The 15,332-nt window shown below is 54.1% G+C and overlaps 1 protein-coding gene across 5 annotated transcripts in view; it reads right to left on the reverse strand.

Moving 5' to 3' along the window:
* Nucleotides 1-12,587, reverse strand: part of ZDHHC18 (zinc finger DHHC-type palmitoyltransferase 18) — a 28,464-nt gene extending 15,877 nt beyond the window's left edge. For all 5 annotated transcript variants that reach the window (XM_039231771.1, XM_039231786.1, XM_039231762.1 and 2 more), the window contains exons 1-2: nucleotides 12,152-12,587; nucleotides 7,721-7,881 (exon numbers count right to left, since the gene is read on the reverse strand). In XM_039231771.1, the coding sequence (XP_039087702.1) occupies nucleotides 7,721-7,881; nucleotides 12,152-12,483 (493 nt within the window). In that variant the 5' untranslated portion in view covers nucleotides 12,484-12,587. The remainder of the gene's footprint in view (nucleotides 1-7,720; nucleotides 7,882-12,151) is intronic.
* Nucleotides 12,588-15,332: the final 2,745 nt, after the last annotated feature.

Raw genomic sequence — 15,332 nt, forward strand, 5'->3', positions numbered from 1 at the left:
GGAGCAAGAGCCACCAGATACCGAATGAAAGCCACCACCTTCAGGGCCCTAACCAAGTTGGGTCAAAGGATGCCCTGCAGGGGGTCCCTATGGAGAGCGAACCCCAAATCGCATCCCCTATGGAGAGCAAACCCCAAACACCATCCCCTATGGAGAGCGAACCCCGAACCCCATCCCCTATGGAGAGCGAACCCCAAACCCCACCCAAGAGGGAGGCACGCAGCGGCCCCGGTGCTTATTCTCCAGCCAGACGGTGCTGCCCAGGCATGGCCCTGGCCTTTGCCTCAATTTCCTCCTCAACACATTCTCGCCAGCAGCCAGTGCAGGTAGTAGCTCGTTAGTGCCTGGAGCAGGTCTGTGTGCCATTCCTGACCACAAGGCTCGGCCTCAAGTTTCTCTTAAGAAACTCTTAAGTTTCAATAGAGAAAACCATTTTTCTTTTCTTTTTATATAGAAAAATATATAAATTTTATATAGAAAAATTTATAAATTTTAACTTTTTACGTTTTTATTCAATTTTTTGAGAGACAGGGACAGAGCGCAAGCAGGGGAGGGGCAGAGAGCAAGGGAGACACAGAATGTGAAGCAGGTTCCAGGCTCTGAGCTGTCAGCACAGAGCCCAAAGCGGGGCTCGAACACACAAACTGCGAGATCATGACCTGAGCCGAAGTCGGCTGCTTAACCAACTGAGCCACCCAGGTGCCCCGAGAAAAACAGTTTTCAAAGGGTACTGTGATTCCCTGTCTCACTGGATGCACAAAAAATGTTCTGGGCCAGGCAAGGGGACCTGTGCCCCCATTTTACAAATGAGGAAACAGACTTCTTAGTATAAGAGTAGACTGAAACTAGAACCCTTGTCTTCCAAATATTCTCTCAAACACTACTAACTGCTATCTATATCAAGGCCTAGGGGTGGCAGGTGAGGGAAGAAGAGGCAAGTACAGAAGAGTCAAACATGTTTGCTTTAAAAAAAAAAAAAGTGTACAGGGGCACCTGGGTGGCTCAGTTGATTAAGTGTCTGACTTCGGCTCAGGTTATGATCTCACGGTTCGTGGGTTCGAGCCTGGTGTCAGGCTCTGGGCTGGCAGCTCAGAGCCTGAAGCCTGCTTCAGATTCTGTCTCCTTCTCTCTCTGTCCCTCCCCTACTTGTGCTCTGTCTCTCTTTCTCTCAAAAATAAATAAACATTACCAATACAATTTTTAAAAATGTTTTAAAAAGTGGGATTTGGGGAGCGCCTGGCTAGCTCCGTTGGTAGAGCGAGCAAGCATGTGACTCTTGGTCTCAGGGTCATGAGTTCAAGCCGTATGCTGGGCTTTGTGCTTACTTTAAAAAAGAAGAAGAAAGAAAGAAAGAAAGAAAAAAAACATTTGCTTTGTTCACCCAGTCCAGAAAATATTTGTTGACGAAAAGAAGGAAGCAAGAGTGGTAAGAGATGTTATCCCTGCCTGGAGGTAATCTAAGATCTACTCCAGGGCTCTCTCTGTTGCAGGCTTTCCCCTAAGAAGTCCCTCTCAGGCTGGCAAGGTCTTCCTGCTGCCTTGCGGGTAGGAATCTGAAGCCCCTGGGGATGCGGTGATGGGGGGGGGAAGGCTCCTCACCCAAAGGCTGTGAGATGCAAATGAATCTCCCCACATGTCCTCCTGACCAAGGGGCATGCTCTGTGGGTTCCTCACCCCCACAGTCCGTGGAGAGGAGCAGCAGGCACCCTGCAGTCACAGCCCAATGGCTGGCTCTGTGACTCAACCCAGGGGCTGGCACGAACAGCCCCTGGGCCTGGCAGAAGCTACTGGGCTGGCACTGGCATTGGCGAGGGGAGGTGGGGATCTGCACCAGCCTTGCTGGGTCCTGACCGCTGAGCCTTCCATTGCTCTCACCTGTGGAGGAAACAGCTGTGGGGCTGTGGTCTCCCCAGCTTCCAGGTCAGCCCAAGGTCAGCTGCAGTGCCCAGGCTGGGAGCGCTGGGTCACTGCGGTCCCCACCTGACCCTTTCTGTTTGTTCCAGAGGTTTATGGAGCACCTACTGGGTATCAGCTTAGTGGTGGGCTGGGGGCGGGGATACAGGAAGTCCGTGTCAGAGGTACTGGGAGTCAAGTGTGGTGACTCTGGGGCCAGCCAGCCTGATCTCATTTTGAAACCTGGCCCGGCCACTTGCGGGCTTGTGACTTTGAGGAAGCTGCTTAACCTCTCTGAGCCTCAGTTCCTCACTGGGTAATAATATTATCAACCCTGTAAAATGATGATATGAATTAGAGATAACGAATGTCTAACCCACAGCTCTGGATTCATGGGGCTACTGGTGTCTGTACTGGAGATGCAGGGGAACGTGTGGGGTCGGGGACAGGAGGCGGCATTCGAGGGAGCAGCGAAAGGTGAAGTGGCAGTTAAGCTGGATTGGGAGGAATGACCCCCTGGGCTCACCAGGAAGAGGGTGTGGTGGTAGAGGGGCTGCGGGAACAAAGCAAAGGCACAAAGGTTTAATGTGCACAGCATGGGCACCTGGGTGGCTCAGCGTCCAACTTCATGATCTCGAGACTCTGGGTTCAAGCCCCCCATCGGGCTCTGTGCGGACAGCTCGGAGCCTGGAGCCTGCTTCAGATTCTGTGTCTCCCTCTCTCTCTGCCCCACCCACCTGGTGCTTGGTCTCTCTCTCAAAAACAAATAAAAACATTAAAAAAATGTTTTTAAATGTGCACAGCATGGTAGGGGGTGGGAAGGCTGCAGGGGTTTGGGGTGCAGGCAGATAGGCTGGAGTGTGCCTTCATCCTGCAAGCAAGTGAGCCTCTGCGGCCAAGTCTGAAGGAAAGTGGAAGATGAGGTTTCCTGGCCACAGCCCTTGGCCACAACACTAGGCAACATGGATTCACGTGATGAGAAACTTATTCCCTTTTCAATTTTCTCTCAAGCCTTTGATTCCATCCAGGGGAAAAGTCTCAACTTTAAAAAAAAAATTTTAGGGGGCGCCTGGGTGGCTCAGTGGGTTAAACGTCTAACTTTGGCTCAGGTCATGATCTCACGATTCATGGGTTCAAGCCCCACATGGGGCTCTGTGCTGACAGCTAGCTCGGAGCCTGGAGCCTGCTCCAGTTTCTGTGTCTCCCTCTCTCTCTGGCCCTCCCCTGCTCACACTGTCTCTCCCTCTCTCAGAAATAAATAAAGCATTAAAAAAAATTTAAAAAAAAAAATTTTTTTTATGCTTATTTATCTTTGAGAGAGAGAGCGTGCACGAGCAGGGGAGGGGCAGAAGGAGCCAGAAACACAGAACCCGAAGCAGGCTCAAGACCCTGAGCTGTCCGCACAGAGCCCAACGTGGGGCTCGAACCCACGAACCCCGAGATCAAGACCTGAGCCGAAGTGAGACACTTAACCAACTGAGCCACCCAGGCGCCCCGAAAAGTCTCAATGTCTAATACCTAATACCTGTGGTCCTCGTGGGACTCAAAGGAGTGGCTTTTTGTAGGCAACTATAACCACCAAGAGTTCTGTAATATTGTCAAGTTTCTGTTTTTATGATTAGGTTCTATTCCCGGTAGGAGGCTTTCCACTTACAAGGCTGATAAAAATGTTCCTTGTAAAATACATTTAAAAACGAGTCAGCTAACAGAAATACTAAGGAAACTGAAGGTACAAGACAAGGTGCAGAAAGGGAAAAAAATCACAAACGTTGTACTCAAAAGACTGATCTTCAGGAAATACTGTTGAGGGGGGCGCCTGGGTGGCTTAGTCGGTTAAGCGTCCGACTTTCGCTTTAGGTCATGATATCGCGGCTCGTGGGTTCGAGTCCCGCATCGGGCTCTGTGCTGACTGCCAGCTCAGAGCCTGGAGCCTGTTTTAGTCTGTGACTCCCTCTCTCTCTGACCCTCCCCTGCTCACGCTGTCTCTCTCTCTCTCCTAGAAATAAATAAAACATTAAAAAAAAAAAAGTTAAAAAAAAAAAAAAGGAAATACTGTTGAGGGCACCAGGGAGTCACCCGAATTCTAAGCCAGGGAGGGCTGGGGCCAGACCTGAGTCCTGGGGAGACAACTGCAGCTCCAGGTGTTGGGGCCTGGTCAGCAGAGGCAATCCAGGTGGCAAATGAGACAGGTGTGCCCTAGGGCAGTGGACTTCCGAAGGACCGGAGGGGAAACACCCTGGGCACAGACAGGCTGCAGTTTGTGACCTGCCGTGTGGTGGCGGAAGGAGAGGCAGTCTTTGTGTCTGTTCTGTGAGCTATAAACATGTCTACATCAGTTCTGCCACTCAGATCTGGATGTTTCTATCGTCTCCCATCAGACCAGGAGCCTCCTGGGAGCACTGTTGCTGCCTCCTACCTCTTTTCCAACTTCCCAGAGTGCCTGGACTCTGCAGGGCCCTGTGGGGTGACCCGGCTGCATGGCTTACCAGCTGACAAGTCAAGATCTCACACCCGGGTGACCAGCCACCCCGGTCTGCCTGCGCCTGAGGGGTTTCCCAGACATGAGACTGGAAGGAGCTGGTCACCCCACTTCAGACGGTCCTCGAAGGGCGGGAGCCTTGGGCTAGAACCTGGTGGGCAGGAGCGGCTGGCCTATGGGGCCAGAGAGAGGAGCCCACAGTCTGCAAGGGCCCCGGAAATCATCAGTTCATGTTTATGTGAACAGTACCACCCCCCTCAAAGTAGGCCTCGAACCTGCTGGAAAGAGATCCGTGACCTTTGTCCTTTTCAAGAAAATATATTTCAGCCTGATTAGAAACCTCCTGGCCACACCCTCAAATCTGGCTCCTCTTCAAGTTTCAGAGTTTAGACGCCTCAAAGACGTCACTTCCCAGGCTTGGTGGCTGTCCCAAAGGAAAGTCGCCCACCCTGACATTTAGGGCCCCGTAGGACTAACTCCATCCCGCTCTCCAACCAGGATTTCTCCGATTCTCTGACGTATTGCTCCCTTTCCAGCCAGTATGGCCTGCTCAGGGTTCCACGCCTATCCCTTCTCCTTCCCGCTGTTCTCTCCTTCTCTATTCCATCTGCCTGGAGCTCCCTTTACAAGTATTTCTGTGCTTGAACTCCACCCAAACCTTAAGCTTTGGCCCAAGGCACCTCTCCATGAAACCACCCCCCCATATCCTCCAGGCAGAAGATTCTCCTGGTTTCTCTGATGCTCCTGCGAAGCCTGATCTCCCCCATGGCAGCTGGTCAGGCCTTCTAACTGGGACCGGACTGAGCGAGCCTGATGAAGGCAGGGTTCCCATCAGATTCGTTTTTGGCCTCCGACCTCCTCCCCTGCAGTCAGGAGCCCGCGTACAGCATTAACGCACAAATGATTAAACTCATGATGCCTAAGTGGGAGAAGTCCCAACTGCCTCTCCATCAGTCACCTGGGGACATCAGGGAGGGCCCCTCCAGAGGCCCATCCATTCGGCCAATACCCCTGGACCCTCCACTTGGCAGACAGGGTGAACAAGACCTCACGGTCCAGGAAAGGCTGCTGGGCCTGCCCGGCACCTCTGTAGCAACCAGGGTGCAGCACAGGGCCAAGAAAGGAAGGGCACGGAGCTCTGGGAAGGTGTCATGGAAAGTCTGGCCCAACTGGGGTCATGAAGGGGTCATGAAGGCTTCTCAGAGGACGGAATACCTGGGTTGAGACATAAGAACGAAGACGGGGTGGCCCCAGAAGACTGGGAATGCAGTCCCTGTGGCCATCTCAGAAGAGAAACCAAGGAATTTGGGAATCAAGGCACACAGTCCATCTCCATGCCCCCCATCCCTGGCCATGCGGTCCCTTGCCTCAGTTTCTGCATCAGCACAGCCAGGCTGCTGGGGATAACGGATTTGCGGGGATAATGGATGGAAAACACTCCGTATGTGGCCAAGTGCTCCCCAAACGTGGGGGATTAAAGCTGTCATTGCCCACACAGCCCACAGGAGGCCAGAGGATTCCAGGCAGCAGATCCCCAAGCTCAGGCTGAGCTGGACAATAATCTTGCCTCGCGATCAGCCCAGACCCGGAGGGAGGAGAAACAGGCTGCAAACCGAGCCCCCACTGTTGCCCGGAGGACTGCCCAGGTCAGACCGCGGGATTCTGAAGGAGCAGAGTCAAGTCTAAGAGGCCAAGGGGGTAGTGGCCCAGTGGTGCAAGGGGGAAGGAAGCTGGACGCAGGCAGAGGGAGACAGCCATCGAGGGCGTGGCTGAGGACAGGCTTGGGCAGAGGGACGGGCCAAAGGGCAAGAGAACATTGTCACCCTTCCTGCCCACCCTCCCGGGCTGCTCTGGAGAAGCAGCGGAGTGACTCCCAGTGACGGATGCAGCAGGCTCTGACATGAACAGGCCACTGTCTCTGTTCGAGGCCAGTCAGATGTTTAAAAGCCTGTCTGGAGTCACTCTGTTACGGGAAGGGGCCAACCACAGACCGGAAACCCGGTGTGCAAACAGCCACGTCACTTCTCCCCAGGAAGGAGCGAGGGTGCAGCAAGCTGAGATTAAGGCCCTGGCCTCTGCACCCAGCCTCCCAGGGGGACCCACACAGTGGTCTGGGAGGGATCAAGGGCTATCTGTGGTGCAAGGGGGCACGGGCTCTTTCTGGCCACACTGGCCTTCCTGCTTCCCTTATGCATACCAGCGTGGGGCGCCTGGGTGGCTCGGTTAAGATCCGACTCTTGATTTCGGCTCAGGTCATGATCTCACGGTTCATGGCGTCAAGCCCCGTGTTGGGCTCTATGCTGACAGTGCACAGCCTGCCTGGGATTCTTGCTTGCTCTCTCTCAGACCCTCCCCTGCTCGTGTTCTCTCTTTCTCAAAATAAACAAACATTAAAAACAAACAAACCAGCTTGCCCACCACTCCAGGCTTTTGCTTTTACTCTTTCCAGACTGCGTGTTACTGGCTCCATCACACCATTCAGAGCTCCTCTCAAGTCCCACCTCCTCTGAGAGGCTTTCCCAGATCGCCTACTCTAAACTTCCCACTCCCCACACCTACTGTGCTTTTCCCCCAAGGAACCTTCAGAGTTCGGTCCCTCGTCTCTTCAGCTCTTTGCTTCTTTGCTCAGAAGTCACCTCCTTCACAAAGCATTCCCTGACCACCCTATTTAAAATCATACACCTTCCCCCCAGCTCTCATCCTCTCTCCCTACTTTCCTCCTCCCCGACACCTTAGATATTTGTTTGTTCACTGTCTTTCTTCTCCCACTGGAACATCAGCTCCAAGAACGCAGGGGATAATTGTCATATTGGTTCACTACTGTAGCATAAGCATCTAGAAAAGTGCCGGGCACATAGCACGGGTTCAACAAGTGTTTGATGAGTGAATACGTGTATACGAATGTTTAAGAGCAGGGGCTCTGGTCAGACTGTAGGAGATCTCGTTCCAGCTCTTCCATTTACTGTATGATCTTGGACCACTTACTTTACTCCTCTGAGATGTAATCTAATCAGCAAAGGGAGAGTAACAATGGTCCTTCTCTCACAGGATTACTGGGGGATTAAATAAGATCATGCATGTAGAGAGGTGAAAACACTGCCTGACCCCCCAGTGAGCACTCAGCACTAAGCTGGCGGCCACGGTAGCCTTCACCTGCTAGCACTTCTCACTGGCTTCTCCGTTCACTTGTTCATCACGTGTCCCCGCCCGAGCGTCAGCTCCGGCCTGCCCTACTCACTACGGTGCCCTCCGTTCCTGGCAAGGTGTGGGAAGGGAAAATCGGGCCTCCTCTCAAATCAAGGAATGTGGAGCTGGGAGACACAGCTTCAGCTGGAGCGGGAGCCTCACCGATCTGTTTCTCTAGGGCGGCTGCCTCACACACGGTGGCCCGGGGCAGGATCCCAGGGTCGGTGAAGCTGGTCTGCAGCAGGCAGCTCATGACGAAGAAGAAGAGGATGGCAGCGATGATGGGGATGGCGAGGGTCAGCTGGCGGGCCAGGAAGGGGCAGCTAGAGAGAGAGAGGGAGAGGGAGATGAGCAGGTACCTCAAGGGCTCCCCGGGGCACAGCGCTCCAGCCAAGCAACACCACCTGGCTTACGGCCTTTCCCTGAGGAAGAGGGGAAAGCTCCTAGGTGAGCGCGGCCATTCCTCCTCCAAGAGTGCCTGGAGCAGACATCACCAATGGATCTTTGCACCTTCCCTGGGAGCCAATAGCAGATGTGATCGATAGATCCCAGCACTTTTTTTTTTTAATTTTTAATGAGCTACGGAGAGAGGTCTAGATCCCAGCACTCTTAACCCCTGCATTTCGCCGCAGCTTCAGAATCCTTCTAAACACAGAGCTGCAGGCAGCCGCTCCCAATGAACCAGGCAGTCACTTGAGCTGACCATCCGTGACAATGTTCACTTATTCATTCGTTACTCCACAAATATTTAGCGAGGTCTCATCCGTGCCAGGCAATACTGGCACCAAACAGCAGGAATAATGCCAGTGAGTAAGAGTGTTGTCCCCCACCCCTCCTGAGGCTACATATGGTCTAGTGGGGAAAAGACAGGTAAACAGAGAGGTGCTACCCACGGCTCTGTGTGCTAACATGGGAGAGAGGAAAACAGCAGAACAGTCAGGAAAATCTGGCTGAAAGAGATAATGTCTAAGCTAAAATCTGAAGAGTAAGTAGGGTCAGCCAGGTGAGGGGGTTTAGGGGAACAAGCAAGGTCCAGGCACCACCACTGTCATCCAAGGGCTGGCATCCCAAGTCAGTGCTATCAGGCCTCCGACCCCAGCTGGTGTGGAGAAGAGCCTGTGCACAGACCCCGAGGCCTACGCAAACTACTAACCACCTTCCTACACTGCCTTCCCTCCCAGAGCTAGAGTGGCACCTGATGGGGCGAGGAGCTGCTACTTGGGAAATGACAAGCTTCCAAAAGCCGGCACAGTTACAGAAGCAAACCTGTGGACACCTACTCTGTTTCCAGAGAGGCCCTGCCCTTGAAGAACAGAGACAGCCAAGTCCAAGGGCTCCAACTGGACCACATTCTGCTCCAAACATCTCAGTGGCCCCTGGGTGCAAGCCTCAAACAAAGCTGAGCCCTCTGTGTTACCCACACGCCAATCAACCAGTTCATGCATAACCAGACTTTTGGGGGCGTGGAGACTTGAAGTCTGAGACTTGTAGAACCCTCAGAAACACCAAGTACTAGCTTCCTGATTTTACAGAAGGGGGCTCTGAGGCCCACAGCCACATTCAAGGTCACTCAGTCGGCCAACGGCAAGACTGGGGCCTCCGGGTCCTCATCGGTTACTCTCTCTCTGTTCCTTCAATAAATATTTACTGTACTGGATGCGTACTGCACACGAGGCCCAGTTCTAGGCACCAAAGACACAACAGTGTGGAGAACAAAGTCCTGCTGTGGTGAAGAGACAGGCAATAGACTAGTAGAAAATATAGACATAGTATGTTCAGATGGTGGGAAGAGCTTCCAGAAAACCAGTATAGTCAGGGAAGAAGGGACAAGAGGGAGGGAAGTGGTTTGTTCAGTTATAGGGAAGGAGGGAAGAAAAGTGAAGGAGTGAGCCATGAGACTATCTAAAGGAAGGGTATTCCAAACAGTGCAAAGGCCCTGAGGCAGGAATATGCAAAGAGGCCAATGTGGCTGGAGGAGGGGGGATAGTTGAGGGGAGATGGACAGAGAGGAAGACTCTGGCTCTTATCCCAGAGAGCCAGGGGAGAACTCCACGGGGAATCTGGGATCTGACTTAGAATTAAAGGGGCACTCTGGTCTCCAAGTGGGGTGGGAAGTGGGGCAGAAGCCAGGCACCCTGCTGAGAGCCCCGTGCAATAATTCATCAAACCAAACAATGAAGCAAAACCATTCATTCTCAGCAAAAAAAGCCCTAGAGAGCCACTCTACCTTTTCCCAGGGCAATCGAAGAGTGTGAGCTCACTCGCTCTCCAGCGTTCCCACGCCCCGGGTCCCTACTGAGGTATCACCCCAGTCCAGACCCAGGGGAGCTCTGAGCCCAAACCCCAAACCCCCTGCTAACTCCACCAGCCCAAGTAAAGAAGAACAGAGAAAAGGCAAGATGATTCACAAACCTTCCCTGAACCCAGAAGTCCTCATTTCTCCCTTTGCTGGGGGACAAATCTGTCATCAGTCAAGATACCCACGCAACCCAGAGAAGATCCTGCTTCTGAACTAATTGAATCCCACACTTCGTGTCATGGGGGGCGGGGGGGGGGCGGTGTCAACTTCCTCTGACCCAGGCTGCAGCCCTGGGGGTAATGGAAAAGGAACTTTCAAAACACTCATGCGAGTCAGGTTAGCCCTGCGAGGTGGATCTGAAACCCGGCCCAGGGAACATGGCTGGGGGCTCCCCAGAGCTTCTGCTCGTTACATTATCCTGGGACTTTTTAATCCACCCTGACTCAGAAAGTAAGGGCACAAGGGAGAAGCTAATTTGTAGGAAGTCCTCACCTGGCTTCAAGGGGAAACCAAGGTTGCAGATACATGATCTGGCAGCTGGAAAGGGTTCCTGGGGTGGCATCGTTGTGGTGGCCTCAGCATGGCCACAGGCCCTTAGGAAGTGTTTTATGGTGAAGACAACAGTTCATAACAGCAGTCAGCATTCAGTGCTTGCTACTGGTTAAAACCTTATGCACATGACATAGTGCCACCCTCACGACAACCTATGATAAACCCCATTTTATAGATGACAAAACTAGGGCTCCAGGGTGAAGGGACTGCCCCAGAGTCATGCGGTTAGTGCATGGCGGGGCTGGGATTTGAACCAGGTCTGATGGCTCCAGAGACGGCATTCTTAACCACACTGCGCAATTAGGCAAGACCACAAAGGACGGGGAGAACTGGGAGGGGAAGGTGTGTGGGTGAGCGTGAGTGTGTGTGCAAGGGATCACACAGCAGAAGGCTCAAGCCAGAGACCAAAGGTAGAGTGCAAAACTCCTGGGAAGGGACAGGCATCTCCCTCTCCAACCAGAAAAGGGAGCTACTGGGGCACCTGGGTGGCTCAGTCGGTTAAACGTCCGGCTTCGGCTCCGGTCATGATCTCATGGTTTGTGAGTTCGAGCCCCGTTTTGGGCTCTGTGCTGACAGCTCAGAGCCTGGAACCTGCTTCAGATTCTGTGTCTCCCTCTCTCTCTGACCCTCCCCTGCTCACGTTCAGTTTCTCTCTCTCTCTCAGAAATAAATTTAAAAAAACATAAAAAAATTTAAAAAAAAAAAAGGGAGCTACTGTGTGGACCTACCCTGGGTCATGGGGGGAGGGGATGGATGTGAAGAGGTCAAAACCCAAAAACCCACGGGGCAAACAGGACCTGTCACACCAAGCACTCTGGGCTCTCCTGAAAAACAACAAGGTGCTGCAGCCGTTCCTGCCGTGGGACAGGCCAGAGGTATGCTTCAGAACGGTGAGCATGCAAAGAAAGCCGGGGGTACACAGGGTGGGGGGCAGGGGTCTGGCAGAGTCTGAGGGAAGGACCCGAAGCACTGGGGAAACTCAGGAAGGTACTGGAGAGGGGAGGGAGGCCTAAGAGGCCCAAAGCTGTCTGGGAAGATTGCCTGAGGGCCTGGAGGGAGAATGACTGAGGGGAAAGTAAGGGGGAAGGGTCTGAGAGTAAGAGGTGACAGGAGACCCCAGAGGGGACCCTGGTAGGACACGAAGGCAGCTGGGAGACTTGTGATGGGGAGTATAAAGCCAAAGGACACGGAAGAGATTCGGCAGTTGTATGGAAGGGACATAAAGCAAAGATGCCTCAAGGGATCAGAAAGAAGCTGGGGGAGGGCAAGGGGCAGAGGGGAGGGCAAAGGGATCCGGGAGGCCTGAGCCAGGCTCTGAGGGGGAAGAGAAGACGCGACTCGGGAGTGTGGGGCTTCTGGCGGAGGCTGGCAAAGGCAGGGTGCCAGGGAAAGGAGACAGGCCAGGGGATGGGGCGATGGGGCCCCGTGTGGATGGGGGATGGAGAGTAGGGGTGGGGTGGCGAGGGCCGGGGAGGACGGAGGAGAGATACTCGAGGGGACTGGCAAGGCCTGGGGGCAGATCCCGAGCGGGCGAGGACGCAGGGAGGGGAGGGAGCCTGGCAGGTGCGGGGAAGGGTGGAGCGCCCGGGGAGGTCGGAGTGGACCCGGCGCCCAGCGGGAGACCAGAGGGGCCGCAGTGCCCGCCGGGGACCCGGGCGGGTGGGGTGCGCGGCAGAGGGCGGAGGGGACCGGAGGGGTCGGGGCGCCCGAGGGGGCGGGGCCGGGGGCGCCGCGGGACTCACTCGAAGACGAAGAAGAGGATGGTGGTGGTGAGGATGAGCAGCAGCGTGAGCGCGAAGACGCCGCCGTGGCCGGCCAGCATGAGGCGGCCGCCGCAGTAGAAGCGGTTGCGGCCCGGGAACACCTCCCACTTGCGCCGCGGGCGGCGGCCGATGCTCCCGCTGCCGCTGCCGCTGCCGCTGCCGCTGCTGCTCCAGCGCGGCGCGGCGACGGCGGGCGGCGGGGGCCCGGGGCCCGGGCCGGGGGGCGCGGCTGGGCCGGGGCGGCGCGCCCCAGGGGAGGCGGGCGGCGGGGCGGCCCCGGGGCTGATCTGCTGGTACTCGCAGTCCTTCATGCGGCCGGCCGCGGGCCTCGGCTCCGCGCCCCGCGGGCCAGCCGGGCCGCAGCGGGACCGGGGCCGAGCAGCGGAGGTGGTGACGGTGACGGCGGCGGCGGCGGCGGCGGCGGCGGCGGCGGCGCGCGCGGCGCTCGCTCGCTGGGGGCGGCCCCGCCGCCCCGCCCCGCCCCGCCCCGCCCCCGCCCGGCGCGGCCTCCCGCCGCAGCGCCCCCTCCGCCTGGGCCCGGGATGGCGCTCGCGCCCCGCGGCTGGCCCCGGGCCCGACCCTGAGCCGCCGCGGTCCCCTCTGCGCAATGACGGGACAGCCGCTGCGCGCTCCTGGGCGCCCTCTGTTCCCTTGCAATGAAAGCATTTCTTGGGTGTCCCCTATGTGCCAGGCACCTGGCCAAGTGCCGAGATTCGAGTGGTGGACTTCTTGATCTCCTTCTGGCAATCTGTAATTCCAGGGCCAGGCTTCAGCCATCTCTGAGGACTGACTGGATAGGTATTGGGGGGGGGGGGGGGGATGACAGGGGTGGGCGTGGGGACACAATCTGCTTTGAAACCCAGGGGCCGTTAACTACTGTCTTGGAGTTCAAAGTGCCCAGTGGGTGTGTGTGGCACATCCTCTGACCTCCCTCATCCAGATCTGTGATCTGCACCCAGACCAAGGGTTATCTAGATATCTGGACTGATGTAGAGTTGATGCCACAGGGCCAACGTATTTTTCAAGAATGTTCGGTGTATTTGCTTTCCAAATTGCTGTGTAACAAATTATTGCAAATTTAGTGGCTTAAAACAATACAGATTATCATGTCGTAAGTTCCAGATCTGGAATTCCGACCCAGTCAGTTGAATCCTTTGTGCTGAGTCTCAGAAGGCTGCAGTCAAGGTATCAAGCAAGGCTGCATCCTCATCTGGAGACTCAGCTGGGGAAGAATCTACTTGCAAGCCCATTCAAGTTTTGTCGGCAGAACGTATTTCCTTAGACTGTATGACTTAGGGCCTGGGATTTTTGCTGGCTGTCAGCTGGAGGCTTCCCTCAGGTTCTAGAGGCCATGTGCAGTTTCTAGAGATTCCCACAGTTCCTTGCCATGTGGGCTTCTCCAACATGGCCACTTACTTCATCAGGCCCACAAGGAGAGTCTGACTCCAGTCTGCTAAGACAGAGTTTCACATAATGTAACTTATTTTGTATGTAGCGTGAGTGACATCCCGTCACCTTTGCCATATTCTATAGGTTAGAAGAAAGCCACAGGTCCCACCTGAACTCAAAAAGAGAGGATCACACAAAGATGTGAATAGTAGGAGGCAGAAATCACTAGGGGTTACCTTTGGGTCTGTCCATCTCACTGGGGTTACTGGAAAACCTAAGGAAAAGTATAGGGAAAGGGAGAGCTGGAGACTGGCATAAGAGAGAGTAAAAAAGAAAGTCAAAATACACGATGTGGAGGGGTAGAGAGGTAACAACAGTGACCTCAAGGATCTCTAATTGCTACCCATGCCAGAGGCTGCCCAGCCATGCCCTTGGTGCCGAAGATCCTGGGTTTGATGAGCCCCACCTTGGCGTGAGCCATGCTGTGGGCTTCTTCCCCTCTTGCTCCTTGGCTGTAGAACAAAGTTAAAAACTGGACATACTGGTTTTAGTAAGGATTCCTGCTTTCCCACCCAACTGGGTTCTTTTGCAACCCTGCACCTTTGCTTGCTCCTCGTCACTTAACAGAGACTCAGACTATCCTGCCTGACTTCAGCCTTCCTCCCCTCTACCTCAGTCTCCCTATTTGCACGGATCCTTTCCGCTCATCTTAAGGCTGTGGGCTTCCTTCTGCTCCTGGCCAGGCCTCCACTCATGTTCTCTCTCTCTCTCTCTCTCTCTCTCTCTGTTCATAGAGACTGCAAACACGTGCCCTATTCTTCTCTATCAATTAAAAGGCAGAATCAAACTAAAATACCAACAGAAACGGCGTTCCGTGTTGGGCTCCCTCCTCGCTCTAGTGTCAGGTTTATCCTTTTCTCTCTCATTTAAAGAGGAGCTACCACTTGCATGCCACCTATTCATTTGTAACTTTTTTCAATTTAGCCTCTGTCGACATCACTCCTCTAAAACCTCCATCTTGGGGCACCTGTTTGGCTCAGTCCATAGAGCATGTGACTCTTGGTCTCAAGTCCCCCACTGGATATAGAGATTACTTAAAAAGAAAATCTAAGGGGCGCCTGGGCAGCTCAGCCGGTTAAGCATCTGACTTTGGTTCAGGCCACGATCTCAGGGTTTGTGGGTTCAAGCCCCGCGTCAGGCTCTGCACTACAGTGCCAGAGCCTGCTTGGGGTTCTCTCTCTCTCCCCTGCTCTCTCTCAAAATAAATAAACTTTAAAAAAACACAAAACCCTTCTATCTTAAATGTCACTAATGACCCATTTAATGTGGCATAAACTACTCATTCTCACCAATACCCACAGTTCCCAGCCTCTCTTAGGGATGGGCGTGGCCAAGTGACTGAATTCTAGCTAATGGAATGTGAGTGAAAGTGACAAGCTGGCTCACAAAAGTCTCAGGTGCTGATCTTTGCTCCCCCTTCCCATCTGCCAGTCGAATGGAGAAGACTCTGGGAGTCAAACTAGATGTCCCCAACCCAAGTTTCAGGGTCCCAGTCCTCAATCACCGGAAAGACTTAATAAGATTGAATTTAACTGACGTAATTCTGCAACATGCACAATATTTTGTTTTATCTGTAGCAAATAAGTCTGGGAGCTAGAAGAAATAAGACATTGTTTTACAGTTACCCTGGAAACTCTCTGAGTCTCTGAATATGACTTAGATGGAGAGTTTAAAGATCCAACCTTGTCATTTTCTTTCTGCAAGGGCTCTG

Source organism: Hyaena hyaena, unplaced genomic scaffold (genome assembly GCF_003009895.1).
Source record: "Hyaena hyaena isolate Hyena2069 unplaced genomic scaffold, ASM300989v1 scaffold_3, whole genome shotgun sequence".
Lineage (NCBI taxonomy): Eukaryota > Metazoa > Chordata > Mammalia > Carnivora > Hyaenidae > Hyaena > Hyaena hyaena.